General features: G+C 40.5%; 1 protein-coding gene across 1 annotated transcript in view; it reads right to left on the bottom strand.

Annotated features, from left to right (window-relative positions):
* Nucleotides 1–19,856, bottom strand: part of PPFIA3 (PTPRF interacting protein alpha 3) — a 2,479,399-nt gene that overhangs the window by 315,512 nt on the left and 2,144,031 nt on the right. The window contains exon 18 of the mRNA XM_044083361.1: nt 15,029–15,186. Within this exon, the coding sequence (XP_043939296.1) occupies nt 15,029–15,186 (158 nt within the window). The remainder of the gene's footprint in view (nt 1–15,028; nt 15,187–19,856) is intronic.

Raw genomic sequence — 19,856 nt, 5'->3', positions numbered from 1 at the left:
GGGCTTGTGTTAGCAGCTGTTTGGCACAATTTTCCTATTAGGAGAGTCAAACCTCATTATTTGAAGATATACATAGCTATGTGTGTTTGTCTTAAGTTAATGGGTTATTGGGTATTCTGGGGGGTGGTGTTTGTTATTTGTTCAAGGATTTTTATTAAAAGAAAAAGTCTTCTAAAACGTGACATATGTTCCAATGTTGACAAGAAAAAAATGTATGACGGATTAACCTGTCAAGCATTAATGAGTGCATATATCACAAAAGCTGGAATTAAAAATTTAAAAACACTAACACGTATAACAAGAGAGAATAAAGACTTCTTACCATAATGGTGACACTTTCCATATTATATTGGAATGTGGATAGTGTCACAGGTATAGACAAAAGGAAAAGAATACTTAATTATATTAAGAAATGCAGAGTGCAAATAATGCCACAGGAGACACCTTTGGAAAGAACTAAGCATTTGAAAAAGAAAGGATTTCAGGATGGATACTCTGCATGGTATCAGGGCCAAAAGAAAAGAGGAGTACTTGTATTAATTGCTAAAGGAGCTCCAGTAGTGATAGAAGAGGGAAATGAGATAATAATGGCAGATTTATACTAGTAAGTAGTTACTGGCAGGTCTTGATGCACAGAAGACATTTGACAGAGAAAGCTGGGATTTTACGAGTAGGGCAATGGAAGCATATGCATTTCCTGATACAATAATAAAGTTAATTAGAACAACAAATGAGAGATCAAAGATACAAAAAAAAAACAAAGTTACAGAGTTCCTCTCTGATAAGTTGTTTCTGAACAGAGGAATGAGGAAGGGGGTTCCCCTTTGTTACTTGTATTATATTTAGAAAAAACTGGCAAAGAAAATAAGAGACTCATATGTTTAAGGAACTAATTAAGGAATGAATCTGCATAATATTCAAGAAAAGTTAGCTTTTGGCTTTATTTGCAGATGATGATATTTTGTACCTGATGGAATCAGAAAAGGACATCTCAGTGTTGTGGAATATTCTGAGACAGTTAAGTTTTTTTTTTCCCAGGACATAAAATTAATGAAGATAAAACAAAGGCTAAGGTTATAAACTTTGTACCCACACATGATCCAGCAATACCCATATTTATAGGAGCACTATAAAATAAAGTATTTAGGAGTATGGATTAAAAAGGATTCAGTTACAGCAGCTAAGGATATGTGGGAAGAGACTAGACAAGTGACAACAGAAAAACTGAAAAACTAAAAGCTCTTGCCTTTGGATATGGATAGCAAGATACAAGCAGTTAAATATTTTTAGTCCCTTTAATTTTATACGTCAGGCATATTCTTATTAACCCCAGGAAGAGTTGTGGATATTAATTAATAAAGAGTGGGAAGGATTTTATTTGGGGGGGGGGGGGGAGTCAAGTGGGATAAGTTGATGATCCCAAAAGAACAAAGAGGTTTATGAGTACCTGATTTGATTGGATATTTTAGAGCTACACGGTTAAGGCTCCTATACATAACAAAAGCAGAAAGTTATAATTCAAAGTGGAAAGGGATGATGATGAAGCAGGGGGATAATTCAAGAAATAAGGAAAGAATGTGATTTTGCATGCAGATCCTTAAAGAGAACAACAACAGTCATACAGAATATTATATTCATAAAGTAGCAGAAAGTACACTAAGAAAGTACAGTTGTGTACACTTACCATAAATGCAGATGTTCGAGTGTATTCACTGTTGCAGTCATTACATTTGGGTTATCTGCTTGCAGGTTGCCCTCAGTCGGCCTGATTAACAAAGTCTTGGGTCCTGCGTTGGTTGCTGTCCCTTCTTCCATGACGTCAGGTCGTCAGGGGTATAAAACATGCAGCCAATGCCATTACATCAGTTTTTCTTGCCCCAGATGTCAGGTGCCCCTAATGGGAAGCAATTAAAGATAAAAGCACAAAGATATACCTCCAACAAAAAAGCAAATACACCAAAAAGGCTTTTAAGCATAGGAAAGGAAAGTAGAGGTATAGCCAAAAGAAGTTAGGGGGCTGGAGGGAGGGTAACCAGGACCGCAACAGTGAATACACTCAAAAATTTACATTTATGGTAAGTGTACACAACTGTACTATGTTCTTAGTGTTTCACTGTTGCAGTCATTACATTTGGGCAGATTCCCAAAGCTATGGTTGGGAAGAGGAATTTAGATAGCATTAGGGCCAGCTATAAGGCCCTGCAAGACTGCAGTGGCAAAGCCAGCTCTGGATTTAGAGAAAATTGGCAAATGATAATGCTTGGTATAAGTATGTACAGAACTCCAGGTAGAAGCTTCTAGGATGTCCCTGGTAGGGACTCCTCTGAGAAATGCTGTAGAGGTAGATGCAGCCCTGGTGGAGTGAGGTTAGGTTTTCCACGGTGCTTATAGCAGAAATGAATGCAATGGCTTATCCATTTATAAATGGTTTGCTTTGAAATAGCCTTCCCCTCTGCCCCTGTAGCAAATGCCACCAGCAGTTGTTCAGATTTCCTTTGAGGTTTAGTCCTGTCCAAGTAGAATCTAAGTTGTCTGTGCACATCTAAGGAATGCAGCATCCATTTTCCTTTATTCTGTGGATTGGGAAAGAAGGTTGGTAAATGAATGGACTGATTAACAGCCACAATGGATACCACCTTGGGCAAGAAGGATGGACTGGTTATGAGGGACACCCTGTCTGAATGAAAGATGATGAAAGGCTCCACTGTCATAAGGGCCTGTAATTCAGATACCCTTCTAGCTAAAGTGATTGCTAAAAGGACAGCTGTTTTCCAAGAAATAAATTTTAAGTCTGCAGTAGCAGCTGGCTCGAAAGGAGGTAGAGTGAGTTTCTCCAAGAAAAAGTTAAGATCCCAGGCTGTGGTTGGAGCTCTCCTGGGTGGTCTCAAATTTTTGGCCCCTCTGAGGAACTGCTTGAGCAATGGATGAGAGAAGAGGGGAGGTTCTGTGTTATAATGAACTGAAATGACTGAGGTGTGGATTTTAATGGAGGAAAAAGATAGGCCCTTGTGAAGCATCTCAGTTAAGTATTGTAAAATCTGAGGTAAATTGGGCGCTGCTGTGCTCATCCCTTGAGATTGGTTCCAGGCACAGAATCTTTTCCATTTTTCAGCATAAGATTTTCTAGTACTAGGCCTCCTTGCCTCTAAAATGATATCCATCACAGGTTTGCTGAGGGATGGTAAGGGAGAGATTAAGTAATTAGCCAGACTGCAAGGTTCAGTGTTGGAAGCTGAGGGTGCAGAATCTGATTCTCCTGCTGAGACAGCAGGGAAGGAGTCTGAGGCAGGTGCCATGGAGATAATCGTGACACACTGCGCAGGAAGGGGTACCAGTGTTGGTGCGGCCAGTCTGGAGCAATCAAAATCATCCTTGGTTTATCCTGTTTGATTTTTAGTAGTACTTTGGGGGGCAGAGGCAGAGTGGGGAAGGCATAGACTGATAGGTTTTTCCAGCTGAAGGACAGAGCATCCACTTTCCAGGCTTGTTTGTGGGGAGTGCTTGTGCAAAATTTGTCCAATTGGTAGTTCTGGGGAAAGGCAAACAGTTCTATATCTGGATCTATATCTGGGCTCCCCCATTTGCTTGTCAACATGTTGAAAATCCTTGGTTCCAGTTTCCACTCGTGTGGGTCCATGAGGTTTCTGCTTAGTCCGTCTGCCAGTGTATTTAATTTTCCTGGCAGAAATTGAGCTTGTAGGTGCACTTGGTAGCTCAAGGCTGTGTTCCACAATGCCATGGCTAGTCTGCAGAGGGGGTAAGAATGTGTACCCCCCTGCTTGTTTATGTACCACATAACAGTGGTGTTGTCCATCTTTACCATTAGTTGTCCTGGAAGAATGTGGTCCTTGAAGGCTGTCAGAGCATTCTGTACAGCTAACATTTCTTTTTGATTGATATATGCAGGTGTATTTGACTTGAGTTCCATTTGCCCTGAATGCACTTCCCTGCCAGGTGAGCCCCCATGCATAGTCTGATGCATCTGTTGTTAGGGTTTGGGTGGCAGGGGGTGGTGTGAAAGGAAGTCCCTTGTTTTGGTGGCAGGCCTCTGCCCACCAAAGGAGCTCTAGGTGTAGGCAAGGTATAATAGGAATCATTGTTTCTAGGTCTTGATAATGTTGACACCATAGGCTTTTTAGATATCACTGTAGTTTCCTCATATGCAGTCTTGCATATGGAATTAGAAGAATGCAGGAGGCCATGAATCCCAAGGCTTGCAGTATTTGTCTTGCAGATAGCAGGGTTTTTGTGGCCACTTGTTTGATTCATATTACATTCATAGATTCATATGAAGGCTTTCCAGCCCCTTCCAGGTCTTCTCAAGCCAAACCCAGACACAGCAAAAACCCCAGGTTTCAGTCCCAGGGGACTCTCAGAACTAAGCAGTGGGGGGCCACCACTTCCAAGTCTGGGAATAATAAAACTCCCCTCTATGGTAAACTGTCTCAATGACTTCCTTTTAAAATTTCCAAGAACTTATCAATCTAGTAGGTTGTCAAATTAATTTGCTTTTCTGCCGTGAGGTAAGCCATCTGGGAAATTGTATTCAAGCTTACTCCAAGGAATATAACGTGTTGACGGGGTACCAGGTGTGATTTTGTTTCGTTTATGGTGTACCCCAGACAAGTAAGAACCCATTTTACAAAGGCCAGATGATTCAAAAGTATGTCCTGGCTTTCTGCCTGAATTAGACAATCGTCCAGGTATGGGTATATTTTAATATTTCTTTGCCTGCAAAATGCAATAAAATAACTGGAGCAAGGCACTTTGTGAATACCCTGGGCACAGTAGATAAGCCAAAGGGCAGTGCAGAGAACTGATAGCACGTGTGGCTTGCTTTGAAGTGTAGGTATCTTCTGCAAGATTCCCTGATTGGGACGTGCAGGTATGCTTCTTTTAAATCTAGTGTTGCCAACCAGGCATCTTTGTCTAGCATAGGAAGTAATTGGTGAAGAGTCAACATCTCGAATTTTGGAATCTCCAAAAAGGTGTTTAGAGTAGACAGGGCCAGGATAGGACGCCATGAATTGCCTTTGCTGGGTACCAGGAAAAGTCTTGAGTAGAAATCTTGTCCCTTTTCCTCTTCTGGTACCAGTTGAATAGCCCCCATGCTTGAGAGAGAAAGTACTTGTTTTTGGGCCTCTGCCCACTGATTTGGGGATAGGTCAGGCCACCCACTTGGTGTTGGCAACGTGTGGAAGTGAAATCTGTATCCCTGGGACACTACATTTAAAACCCATTTGTCCTGGTTAATGAGTTCCCAATTCTTTGCATGAAGAGCAATCTTTCTCCCCAAAGGGGCAGTCAGTTGTTAAGTGCTTGGAAATTTTAAAAGGAAGTCATTGAGACAGTTTACCATAGGGGGGAGTCTTATTATTCCCAGACTTGGAAGTGGAGGTCCCCCACTGCTTAGTTCTGAGAGTCCCCTGGGACTGAAACCTGGGGTATTTGCTGTGTCAGGGTTTGGCTTGAGAAGACCTGGAAGGGGCTGGAATGGACCAATTCTTCGAGGGCCAGTGCCTACTAAATCTAGGAGGCTGAACTTGTAAAAATCTTTAACAGTTTGCATAGATTTACCTTTATCTTCCATCTTTTTAAGTACTTCCTCAGCCTTGTTGCCAAACAGGCAGTCCTGATTTAAAGGAGCATACAACAATTTTAGTAAAATCCCATGATTGGAGAAACTCCCTGGTCAGCTTCAGTAAGAAGCTGAGATCCCTCATAAAATCCTCCAAAGCTAGTTATGAAAACAAAATCGCCACTGACTCTAAAGACAACCACAAAGCATTATATAGCTATGTCAAGAATCTCAATGACAACACACAGATCTGCTCTGAGTTACAGCACAATGGCACTAAATATACACAACCAACGGATATTGCCAACATCCTGGAAGATAGGTTCAGTGCCACCTTTACCCCTCTGTCATCCCCTAAAGGGCCCATCTCTATACCAGAAGCATGCAAAGTTCCTGTAATCACGGCTGCACAAGTAAAAAACACACTATCCAAAGCCAAGAACACAGCATCCATGGGACCTGACGACATCCCAGGCTGTGTTCTACATGAACTACAGAACGAACTGGCACCCCACCTATGTACCATGTTCAATCATAGCCTCACCTCAGGCTATGTGCCCACTGAATGGCGCACAGCAACAGTTATCCCACTCCACAAAGGGGGAGCCACCACAGACCCCGGAAACTACCGCTCCATTAGCCTAACTAGCCCGGTCTGCAAGGCTATGGAGCGTATCATCATGGAACTTATAAACAATGACATTGGTAATCTCCAAACTCAGGACCCCACCCAGTTCAGGTTTGTAAAAGGCAGATCATGTCTCCTAAACCTGATAGACTTCTTTGAAGCAGTCACCAAAGCCGTAGATGAGGGTAAGGTGGTTCACACAGCCTATCTAGATCTTGCCAAGGCTTTTGACACCATCCCCCACTCTGGAATTATAGATAAACTCACTAAACTAGGTATAAATCCCTATGTCATAAGATGGGTTGCCAACTGGCTCACTGACAGAACCCACACTGTGAAAGTAGCAGACTCCAAATCCAGTTTCAGACCAGTGACAAGTGGAGTACCACAGGGTTCAGTCCTGGGTCCTCTCCTGTTTGGTATCTACTTCTCTGAAGTACAGGCCATAAAGTTCGCAGATGACTGCAAACTAGGAGCCATAATCAAAACTCTAAAAGATGTGGACATCCTACAAAAGGGCCTTGCTGAGACAGATGCCTGGTGTCAAAGCCATGGCCTCAAGCTCAATGCCAAAAAGTGCATTGTCATTCCTTTTGGTAAAAACTCAGTACCCATGAACTACCACATAGGTAGTAGTCTACTTAACACCGAAAGTGTAATATGAGACCTTGGGACACAGGTGGACAGTAGTCTCTCCTTTGATAATCACATCACCACAGTAGTCAGGAAATCCTTCTATGTGGCACACCTCATCACAAAAGGTTTCTCATCCAGGAAAAAAGAGGTCATTGTTCCCTCTACTGCCACTCATTAGACCCATTATAGAGTACAATGCCCCTTTTGGTATGTACCTCACAAGACATCTACAACAACTGGAAAGGCCACAGAAATACCTCACAAAGAGGATTACCGGCCTCAAAGAGATGCCCTATGCAGATCATCTCAAAAAACTGCAGCTTTACTCCGTTGCATATCGCCTTCTCAGAGGCAATCTCTGCCTAACACACAAAGCTATGTCAAACCCAGAGCTTTTAGACATGCTCCACTTAAAGAAATCCCAATCCCTACGAGCTACAAGCTCTAGGGACCTAAACCTCATCACCACAATAAACAGAACATGCTGGAGGGATAGATTCCTGTCCCAGAGACTTCCCATACTCTGGAACAAACTACCTATCTATATCAAACAAAGCTCCTCATTAGCACTCAAGAAAAATCTTGATGATTGGATGGGAGATAGGAAATTCACCCCGGGGATCACTTCTGTGGCTCTGCTCGACAATGGCACAGGAAAATAATTTTATTGGGTGGCGAAAGCCAGGGTACCTTTGGCTAGGCTTATATAGGCCCTACGGCTAATAGCCTAGTACCTACCTATGAACATGATCAGGCAAAGATTGCTCCTTAAGCCAAGCATACCTTCTGAGCACAGACCCAGTAACAGCAGCCCTGCAAGAGGCCTCTAATGAATCAAAACCACATTGCAATGTATGTTTTCCAACTTGTTCGGCAGAATGCATTAAATTCTGTAATGCTTTATTTTGCACACAGTCAGGAATCAACATAATTTTCTGTTTAAGCAGTCCAATAACATGTTGCTGATATTTTAACATATGAAACTGGCAGTTTAAAGCCCTAATGGCCAAGGTTGCAGAAGTGTAAACCTTCTTACCCCATCCATCCAGCACCCTGGAATCTCTATCAGAAGAGGTAGGATTTTTAGCAGTAGAAGCCTTAATGCCCTTGGGCCCCTGTGAAATAGTATTCTGGATCTGCAATAGGATTTTTGAAAAGGAACTTGTGGGACTCAGGGACCCTGTAGTATCTGTCAGGTTTTCTGGGAGCAGGAGGCAGGGAATCAGGGGCCAAACTAGATTCCGAGAAAGCATCATCAACAGTGTCTAGTAGAGGAGGAATAGCTAAAGGCTTATGCTAAGGTAGGAGAAGGAAATCCCTAAGCCTCTTTTCTGAATCAGAAAAATCCTGGCTTTCCAGTGGAAATGCTCCCTTAGAGTATGTAAGTTTTCCCCAAAAGAAAAATCCTCAGGAGGGGAAGCAGAGGGAATACAGTCCTCTGCATCAGAATCCTCATAAGTAGGTAAGGGCAAATCCAGATCATCAGAAGAGTCAGAAAAAACAGAATCCTGATCAGAAGATTCATAATCAACCTCAGTCCTAGGCCTCTTAGAAGGAGGGGGGGTTGGCTACCCCTGATTAGAGTTATTAGATCTTCAGCCATTCTTATCATTTGTTTTTTAGGCATAGAGGCCTGAACATGTGGCCTGGGCGTCGTTTTTTTAGACATGGATCGAGATTTAGGCCCAAGTAATGAAGGAGGCGTTAATTTAATATGCAAGCCCATAGGCCTGAATATACCCTCAGAAGCCAGTGCCTGCACAGCGGCTCTGGACCCATCCAAGGTAGAGACATCCGCGGTTTCCATAGTTGAAGCATCTCACTGCATACCGGACTCCAAATGGGTGTCAGTAGAGGCCTGCGAATCAGAAGTAGCGGGTTATCAGGGGCTGCGAAAGCACCTCACTGAGTACCGGCAAAATGGCGACTGGCTTAGGAGAAGCGTCGTCTGCAGTTTTGGACCTCGGCGGCCTGTCCCTGTCTTTATCTTTGCATTTTTTCGGAATCCCGGTAGTCAGATGGCTAACTGATGGCATTTCTGGATAATTAAACTAAGAACCGAAATATTTAGAGGCGAAAATATACCGACGACGGATAGTGTGCTGATTAAATAAAGCACAAAACCAAAAGCAAGGTATGTCGTGGTCAGGGCCTAGGCAAGGAATACAGTACCAATGAAAATCTTTATGAGGCATTTGCTTTCCACAAGTAATGCAATTATTAACTTTTACTGACATCAGTAATGAGCAAGAAAAAGTTTCCCCAACGGGGTACTTAGCTTTAGTTGAAGACTTCGGGTCTGAAACTCAAAAATGAAAATTTCAGGAGTCAGCCGACCGGCACTTGCAAACTGCTTCTGCTTCGGGCACCGCACGGCAAGAAAGACTGATGTAATGGCGTCAGCTGTATTTTTTTTTTTACCCCTGATGACCTGACGTCATGGAAGAAGGGACAGCAACCGACACAGGACTCAAGACTTTGTTAATCAGGCTGACAGAGGGCAACCTGCAAGTAGATAACCCAAATGTAATGACTGCAACAGTGAAACACGAAGAACATCTAAGCCAACATGGGAATGGAGAAAGGAGATTATGTTGCTAGGAATGACTGCAATTATGTGTTCAGAGAACAGACAAGAGGGGGGGGTGGAATTTACTGGAGGAAGGTGGTAAAGGAACCTAGATATCAGGAACAAATAATCAGAGAAGGAAAGGTAGCAGAATGGAAAGAGGCCAAAAAGACATTCGGACTGCAGGACATTGATTGTCTTCCCTATCAGGGATTGATATTAGAGTATAGACAAAGAGAAAGGGATATGAGAATTCTAAATTAAAGACCTGCATTAGTTGTTTGCAAATTAATTTGAACAGAAGTTGCTGTTAAAAAGGGATAATTAGTACGGCGCATAAAATATTGCATTATAACTATATGAATCAATCAGAAAAGGACAGAAAAGATTGGAAAGAGAGATTAGATATGCAATTCACAAAATAAAGAAAAATAACTGAGAAATCTTTACTTTATAGCAAGCAAAGAAAATCATGCACTATAACAATATGACTTTTAAGAATACAGATAACTTTCTCCCTCTTCGTCCCCTTTCCTAAGTATTTTTCCAAACATTAATGACATGAAGCAGGGAATATGCTTTGGAATCTCCTACGAGTTTAACAAAGTAAAATAAAGTCCAGTATTTCTATATATTTTTGTTCTGTAATGTTACACAAATGTAATTATTGCTTTGTAATTCCACATTTGTCAATTTCCAAGCCACTGCTTTTATTCCAGTTCATCTCCACCTCCCAAATCCTGTCTATACTTCATTTCCAATGTACTCTTGATTCATCTAGTCAATTCTTGTGCTTTTTTTCCCTTTTCGTAAGCATTTTCTGTTGAAACATTGGAAAAGGTTTCACTGGCACAGTATCTCTGTTGTCTTTAATACCAGAAGAACAAGAAGCAGAACCTCCTTGTTTCACAGCTCACTTTTTATTGGACCAACTTTTGTATTTCCGTCCTTAGCATGTACTGCATCAAAACATTATTTTGACTCTCCAGGAAAGAATATTTTGAAGACAGCTGGGTACAACAGTTTGAATCTCATGCCTGCTTCTTGACATTCCCTGAAAAGTAGAATAGATTTACTCCTTTTCTGCTTTGTGTACAGTGAATAATCATTCTCCACAAATATTCTCCCACTTTTAGTACTTTGCCTTTCTGCCACAGTTTTTATCAGAATCAACTCATTCTGTTGGCAGGACTGTATCTTTACTATTAGAGGTCTAGGTTGCTTACTCATAGCCAGGTTTGGAGTATGCACACAATATGGCCTTTCAATTAACAACTCCTGCTGTGGAAAACCAGTCCAGTTGCTTATTTGTGCTTTCATAAAATGAATGTAGTCTGTTCCTTCTCACTTCTCTGGTACAGGGGAAAATCTTGGGTTTCCCCTACTCTGTCTTCTAATTCTATTATTTTATGAAACATCTCTTCTTGAGCAGTCTCATATTCAGCCAGCCTTTTCTTCACTTCATACTCTGATTTTTACAATTTTATCACCTCAATTTCATATCTGTTTAAAGCTTCGTCTATTTTTTCCAGACTTTTATTATTTGAGTTGATATCTCCATTAGTGTTTTGTTTATTTTAATCAGGTCTGTGTGCAGCTGTATTATACTTTCGTCTTGGTTATTGGAAGTCAAGTTTGGAGCTTGCACAGTTTTTTGCTGAACAGCTGCAGTACTTTTCTCACTAACTGTTTTTTCCTCAATTTTTGTAGCTGATTTTCTTTCAGGTCCTCTATATTTCTTTTTTCCTGGCATGCAGGCAGTGGACTTATTTGCCAGTTATTGAAATTTACCCAGAAATAAAAGTCCACTGGCTTTCTCTGCTGAATTTCTGCCTTCACACTGGGAATGCTAGAATGAAGCTGTTACTCAGTGTGCAGCCATCTTGGAAGTCCATCCGCATGCATTGATACTTTTACACCCCAAGCAGACTCCAAAGAATTTTCCTCAGGTTCAAGGCAATTGTTTGAGGTGTGACAGGGAAGAAAGAGATAACTGGGGACATATGTTTTGGGAGTGTAATGAGTTTGAAGACTTTAAAAATTTCATACAGAGTATTTTTTAGTGAATACTGGGCAAGCGAATGAGTTTAACTAAGGAAATACAGCATCTGAATTGCCTAGACATAGTAAGGTCTTGTTAAGTTTAATTCTGGTGGCTGCCAAAAAAGCAATTATTAGAAAATGGAAATCAATATCCAAACTAGCTATACATGAAGTGGTGAATATTGTAACAGAAATAAAAGAACAGTAGGTGGGATCATTAGAAAAGGGTAGAAGTAAATTACATACAAGAAAATGTAAACTGAGTAAACAACACATGCAGAAAATGTTTTGGAGGGAGAATGCAGATTAACAGAAGGCAGGAATTTAATAATTTATATAATTTTTCCAAGAACATAGTTTATATAATAATATACATGACATATAATGTTTGTAAATGTGAATTTGTTAATATGGTTTGACTACTTTTATATAAATGTAGGTTTGCCTGTGTCACAAGTGATAATTCAATAAGGGTGTTAAAAACACGTATTAATCTGTATGTATTTCAATGGCTAGGTAATTAGCTGACATAACCTATACCATTAACACTGGGGATATTTGCTCCAGACAGAACAATGTCAAGAGTGGTGTTCCACAAGGATCCATCCTGAACCCTTTACTCTTTTGTGTATTATACTCTTAATATAAAATATGATTTCAAGGGGACCAAGGCTATCCAAGTTTGCCAACGATTGCAAACAAAGAGTGGTTATCAAATCCTATTCCAATGCCTGCCTGGTGTGTTACTCACAGACTTGCCCTCATTGCTAAGAAATGCAGCATAGTTTATTTTGGCAAGTCTTGCCTCATGATTACATATCATGTAGATAACATTCCATTTATGTCTGACACAATCATCAGGAAGTTGGGTAACTATGTTGACAGCATACTCTCCTTTGAGCATTACATCTTTTATAGTTTGAAAATCCTTACACACTTCACAACTCATCTTTTGTGGCATTTCCTCAAGGTCCAAAGAAGTCATTGTCCCACTTTCATTCCTCTCTTATTAGGCCTAACACTGAATATAAGGTGTTTTTTGGCATGTATCTTGCTAATCATCTAAACTAACTTGAGAGAACGCAATGCTTTATCACCACAAAGATCTCAGAGATCAATACCCATAGCGACTCTCAATGTCTAAGAGCTCCATCTCTCTACTTAGTGTTGTACAGGTTCTTAAGTGTTGAGCTTTGAAAGGTTCACAGACTAGCTGCCCTTGCAGACAATTTTAAGCCTAGCCAACTTCCCTTCAAAGGTGAGACTCAAACCCTGTGACATAAATACCTTAACCATTATGCCAACCCCTAAGACAGGTTTACAGGTAATTACTAGGCTAATGACCATATGGGGCCTTTTTAAGCCTAGCCATGCTTCCCAAAGGTTAGAATCAAATCATGTACCTTGTGTCTATAAGGCAAACATCTTAATCATTATGCCAACCCCTAACCTCCAGCAAAAAAAAAATGAATCTGTTTGCAAAAGTGGCTAATATGTGGGAGTTTTGACTTGGGAGATCTGTCAACTGAATTTGATGAATGTTTCCTTGATGGAATGGACATCAGTAAAGTAAGCTATTTCTGTTTAAATAGGCAAACTTACTAAATGTATGGCCAAGGAGATCATCAAAATGCTTGACCATATCACCATCTACTAGTGGGAGACTAAAAATGTCTCCCATTAAGTATGTTTTTGCCTTTTATGTATGAACAGCCAGTTACTTTCTGAACTCCTTCACCTCAGCAAAACCTGTGATAAAACAACCACTCACTCTAGAGAACTAGACCTACACTGCCACAGCAACACCACCAGATGGCACAACAGGTACCTAATCCTACAACAAGCTGCCCTTACAGTACAGTATTTCCTGGTAACCTTTAAAACTAGTCTGGATGATTGGAAGAGTATAACTTTCACCTGGGATATCTGGGGAAAATACTTAATGATTCACAAACACATATACATGTACACACATAAATATATATATACACACAGACACACACATACACACACCTTTGTTATGTACGCTCAATGTATACACATCTAGGATTAGTAATAAACTGCTTTTTGTATACTAATCAACATTATCTGTAGTTCTCCTTCTTTATTAAACTTTTTTTTTATTTACATAACAATGTTATCTATAAATAATAAAATATGTTTGTAAAATCTCAACATGGCACTTTCCTATTAAGAGATTCAATGAGCACACAGCATACCAGACTATTATTAATTTCTAATGTTACCATGTGTAACGTCCAGTAAATATTCCACCGGCCTGCCACCAATAATGTGATGTCCGCTTAATATCCTCCCAAACTGCCACCAATAATGTGACGTTCCGCACTTAAAAATAGTCAGTAATTAAGGAGCATCAATCCTCACCACTAACACCAGTGTGGTATTGTCACAGAAAACGCCACAGCACAGAGAACACAAGAGTAAAATTCCACAATTTCCCTTAATAGCACAACAGGAACATGCTCTATTACCTGGGACTGGACTATATACTTCTGTCCACCCCAAATGTAATCCTTTATTATATACTTCAGAGTAATGTTCCAGTTTAAGACCTCTGACTCACTCACTCTCAAAATAAATTTAAATCTCACACACTCTAACATTTATGGGAAGCATGACAGATTTCCAGCTATGTCCCCTCCCCAATACAAATGGTAAATGCTGACACCAGAGTCAGACAGGTCTACATGCCCTTCAAAGAGCTGATCAATTATTAAAAATTAAATATCAAAATAAATGACAGCTATGACCAAAAGCAGCCAGGCAATCTGGGGAGCATCAAACAGCTATATAAACACTATCCACTCTCTAAAGAACACATTGGTTTTCCAGCCACAATGTAAAGTAATGAAGAACTTTTAATAACAAATACAATGATTACAAGAATGTAAATCAATAATTTTCAATAAACACCAGAATTCAATCGCCAGAAATACAAAATTAAACTGAAGGATACAAGTCCATCATCTTAGAAAAACTTTAAATAACTAAACTAGCCTAATCTAACTACAGAATACTGCCCCTGATCGAATGTAAAACATAACAGCATGGCAGAATTTTTGTTGAGCCCTTTTTCTTGGGTATCTACTGCACAGCACTGGAACTGACTGCAACTCTTAACTAACTGCCCTTCAACTGACTTCAGCAATCTCTTTTACAATCCAGTTAACAGTCTCAACTGTTATTTTAAAATAAACAGTTATTTGAAAAAGTTTTTTTTCCTGTCAATCATCTGTTCAAATAGTCACTTAGCAGCCAGGAACATTCTAATGACATCACCTACTGATCAGCTGATTCTCCACAGACAATTTGTACTTTACAATCTTCCTCACAAACATGTGCATTTAGAAATGTATCAAAATACTGACAGATTCTTTAAACATCTTGTATAAACAGGGAAATACTCAACATTTTACAAACTTATTTACATTTTCACAATTAGACATGCTGGACTACAATACAAGTTAATCTGAGAATATACACAAATCTCTTGCCAGACATGCTAACACAGATGACAATGTTTTCATTTTCTTCACACCATGTTTCTACTTACCTAATGAAGAAGACTCCCGTCCGACCTGGCCCAAGCGACCTTTTTCTTTCTTGCCAAAGAGACGCCCAATTGATGATTTGATGCCTTTTTTCTTTGTAGCTTTATGCAGAGAGTCCTGGCTGCTGTTGCTGCTGCTGCTTCCAAGCCCATCCTGTAAACTAAAGAGCAAGAAAAGTTGCACTTCACAGTGATAAATCAAGTGATACAAATGAAATTAAGGCTGACTCTCTTCCTTATACTCGCTCTCTCTCTAACAGTAATGTTGTATAATAAGTGCATCTGTTGATTCATGAGTTAAAAAATTAAAATAAGTTTCATTACTATAAAAACACAAATTTTGATACAGTACACGGAAATGAAATTTGAGCATTAAAATGGCAATGCTTTCTAAAATACTGCATGCTATCTAAAATATATAAACATAGATGAACAATATTCCATATGGCTTTACCATTACAAAAGAAATGTTAACAAATAAAGGCTGAATAAAGTGGGATAAGAAATTTATGTGACTAATTTTCATCAAACATCTTTACCAAGTGCCAGGCAAATTAACTACACATAGCACTTGGCAGTTTCAAGCACAAACCCTTTCTTTAATCATAGAGCTGAAAGGAGCTTAAATGGTGCAGCTAGTTAGCAATTTAAAGTGAAAAACTAAACAAAGTGCTGTAGGCCAAATACTCTGCTCAAACAAGAGAATACCTCTGACACTAGTTACAATTAACAACACGTTAGTTATGACTTGGTTTACAAATTGCAGTTTTTGTCACATATTACAGCAGATTTTTGAAATGCAATTAATGCTAGGTTGGAATATTTTGATTCCAAACACTGAGCAAGAAGGAAACTAAGTGGCATCCACAAACCTACCAAAGGCTATTGTTAAAAAGATAGATGGGTGCGTAATTAAAATTTGGGAAGCACTGTATACAAACCTGAGCTTCACCAAGCTTGAAAAGTCAAAACAATTTTGCTTATTGGTTTCTTAGATATTAGAAAAGTAGTATCAGTCGGGTGGGGTAATTAGGACCTTTCTTGTGCATCTTGGACAACACTCACTGGTTTTGTTATAAAGTAATCTCTATTAACTTTTTCCAATATATGCAAACTATGACAGGCACCTATTCAGAGCTCAACTATGACCGAGTCTGACACAGGCCTTAGAGTAAGTCTGCTTGCATGCTATTAAATAAGGCAAATCACGCAGTACACACACACAGTTTCTATGCATGTCTGGTTATACATTCTGCCTGCACACAGAAAGACAAAATGATTATGTAACCATATCTTTACTGATGTGAAAATGCTGTATGCAGAGATGGAAAAAGTACAGTTTTGTACCTACCATAAATGTAGATGTTCGAAGATCCACATTGCTGCAGTCCTTACACTTGGGGTAGTCCGCTGTCCTCGGTCGGCCCGAATATCAAAGTATAAGGCTGACGTCGGTCAAGGCGCATTAGACTGACATCAGGACGTCAGGGTACAAATGCGCATGACCGACGTCATATCCTCAGTCTTTTCTTGCCCCAGATGTCAGAAGACCCTAAAAGAAAGGTCAAAACCAAAAGACAGCAAACCACCAAGCAACCACCCTGCACTAACAATATGTACAATATATACAATAAATACAATATTTACAACCCACCCCACACAACCACCTCTAAAAACAGAGGGGAAGGAGGGAGGATTGGACTGCAGCAATGTGGATCTTCGAACATCTACATTTATGGTAGGTACAAAACTGTACTATGTTCTTCATCTCACATTGCTGCAGTCCTTACACTTGGGTAGAATCCCAAAGCAGAGGTAAGGGAGGATGGCAAAACTATAAAGCAGCAGGAGCTGCCAAAATGCCCTGTAAAATAGCAGTGGCAAAACCAGCCCTAGATTTAGAGTAAAGTGGAAGGTGATAATGCTTAGAGAAAGTATGCACTGAACTCCAAGTAGCTGCCTCCAAAATATCCTTAGTTGCCACCCCTTAAAAAGCTGTTGAAGTGGCAGTAGCCCTAGTGGAATGAGGCCTAATCCCAGCTGGAATCTCCTTACCATGATGGGAATAACAGAAAGCAATGCAAAACCCAATCCACTTAGAAATAGTTTGTTTTGACACAGGCTTGCCCTGAGAACTCAAAGCAAAAGAAACAAATAACTGCTGAGACTGCCTGAACCCTTTAGTCCTACTCAAATAATAACGCAACTGCCTGTGTACATCTAAAGTGTGCAAAATCTTTTCCCCTTTATTTTGGGGATTTGCATAAAAAGTAGGCAAATGAATAGTTTGGTTTAAAGCCACACTAGAAACCACTTTAAGCATAAAGGAAGGATTAGTACACAAAGATACCCTATCCTTATGGAAAATTAAGAAAGGCTCAACTGCCATAAGGGCCTGTAATTCAGAAACCCTTCTTGCAGAGGTAATGGCCAACAAAAAAGCAGTCTTCCATGATAAATATTTCAACTCAGCAGTAGCTGCAGGCTCAAAAGGTTGTAGAGTGAGTTTCTCCAACACAAAATTGAGGTCCCAAGCAGGAGTAGGAGCTCTATGTGGGGGTCTTATATTCTTTGCCCCTCTAAGAAATTGCTTGAACAAAGGATGAGAAAACAATGGTGGGTCACAGTCATAGTGAGCAGAAATTGCTGCAGCATGAACCTTAATAGAAGAGAAGGACAAACCTTTGTCCAGTAACTCAGTAAGATATTGAAGAGCCACACTTAAATTAGGCTCAGAAACATCAAATTCCTTTGCTGCACTCCAAAATAAAAATCTCTTCCATTTATCTGCGTACACTTTCCTTGTACTAGGCCTTCTGGCTTCCAAAATAACATTCAAAACTTGCTGTGGAAGTTGAGACCCTCCAGAGTTCAAAACAGAATATGCCAGGCTGTTAGGTGAAGAGAGTGAAGTTTGACATTGAGTAAATGACTGTTCTCCTGAGACAGTAGGTGTGGAATCGAAGGCAAAGGCCATGGAGGTTCTCGCACCAGACTTCTCAGTAATGGGTACCAGTGCTGTCGAGGCCAATCTGGAGCTATTAAGATCATCCTTGGCTTGTCCTGTCTGACCTTTAGAAGTACCTTTGGGAGGAGAGGCAGAGGTGGAAAGGCATACACATGAAGATTGTTCCACTTGAAAGAAAGAGCATCCACTTTCCAGGCTGTGGGATGAAACCTTTTTGTGCAAAACTTTGGCAGCTGGTAATTTAGTGGAGAAGCAAACAGATCTATGTCTGGAGTTCCCCATGACACTGTCAATTTCTGAAATACATGAGGATCCAATTTCCACTCGTGGGGATCCATAATTCGTCTGCTCAACGATCTGCTAAGGAGTTCTGTGCTCGGCAGAAACCTTGCCTGAAGATGTAGCTGTAAACTGAGAGCAGTCTCCCACAAAATCATTGCTTGCCTGCAGAGAGGATAAGAATGTGTTCCCCCTTGCTTGTTGATGTACCACATGACAGTTGTGTTGTCTGTAAGAATCAACACCTGCCCTGGAAGAAGTAAATCCTTGAAAGCTATTAATGCAAATTGAACTGCTAACATCTCCTTCAAGTTGATATGTAGATGTTGTAGTCTGGCAGGCCACGTGTCTTGTATCCACTTTCCATTTAGATGAGCTCCCCAAGCTTTGTCTGAGGCATCTGTCGTTAGAATCTGACTCGCCTCTGGTCGGGTCACAGAGAGTCCCTTGTTTAGGTGACATTCCTGAGCCCACCACAAAAATTCCTTTTGAATGCAAGGTATTATCTGAATGACAGTGTCCATATCTTGGCAGTGCTGTGTCCTTACATTTTTGAGATACCATTGTAGCTTCCTCATATGCAGTTTGGCATTGGGAAGCACCAGAATACAAGATGCCATGAACCCCAAGGCTTGAAGGACTGTCCTTGCAGTCAGCCTGGACTGATGAGACAATTGATGGAAGTAAAGGGAAAGATTCTTTTGTTTGTCCGGGGTCAAAAAGGCCATCTGGGATGCTGTATTCAGTCTTACACCCAGAAAGCACATGTCCTGAGAGGGTACTAGACTGGACTTTATTTCGTTCACAGAATACCCCAGGCATCTTAGCACTGATATCACATATTGCAGATGATGAAGAAGTTCGTCCCTTTCTTGAGCAAGAATCAGGCAATCGTCCAAATAAGGATAAATCTGTATTCCTTTTAGCCTGAAGAAAGCTATCACTGGAGCCAGAACTTTTGTAAACACTCTGGGCAGTAGATAAGCCAAAGGGCAATGCAGAGAACTGATAATGAGAAGTTCCAGCCCGAAAACGCAGATACTTCCTGCAACTTAGTCTAATAGGAACATGAAGGTAAGCCTCCTTGAGATCCAGAGTTACCATCCAGTGATCTTTGCCCAGCAGAGGTAAAAGCTGTTGTAACGTCAACATTTTGAACTTGGGAATGTCCAGATAAGTGTTGAGGATAGATAAATCCAAAATTGGTCTCCACGTGTTCCCCTTCTTTGGTACTAGAAACAGGCGAGAGTAAAATCCTAGGCCCACTTCTGGCAGAGGGACCGGCTGTATGGCCCCTATTTGAAGTAGCAGAGAAATTTGTTTGTGAGCCTCTATTCTTTGTTGAGGAGGAACGTCTGGCATGCCTTTGAAAGGAGGCAAGGTATGGAAATAAAACCTGTAACCTTTGTGTATGATATCCAATACCCATCTGTCTTGGGTAATTAAACTCCAATTTTCCTTGAAAAGTGCCAACCTTCCTCCCAAAGGTGCTGCCAGACGAGAAGGCTCTGGCAGCTGAAAAGGTAGGTCATTGGGCCTGTTTACGAAAGGACTGACCCCTGCCCTCACCCGAAGACTGTGCAG

Source organism: Protopterus annectens, chromosome 9.part0, assembly GCF_019279795.1.
Source record: "Protopterus annectens isolate FY-2018-M chromosome 9.part0, PAN1.0, whole genome shotgun sequence".
NCBI classification, from domain to species: Eukaryota; Metazoa; Chordata; order Ceratodontiformes; family Protopteridae; genus Protopterus; species Protopterus annectens.
The sequence above is the reverse complement of the archived record's forward strand: the minus strand, read 5'-3'. Positions and strand labels throughout refer to the sequence as shown.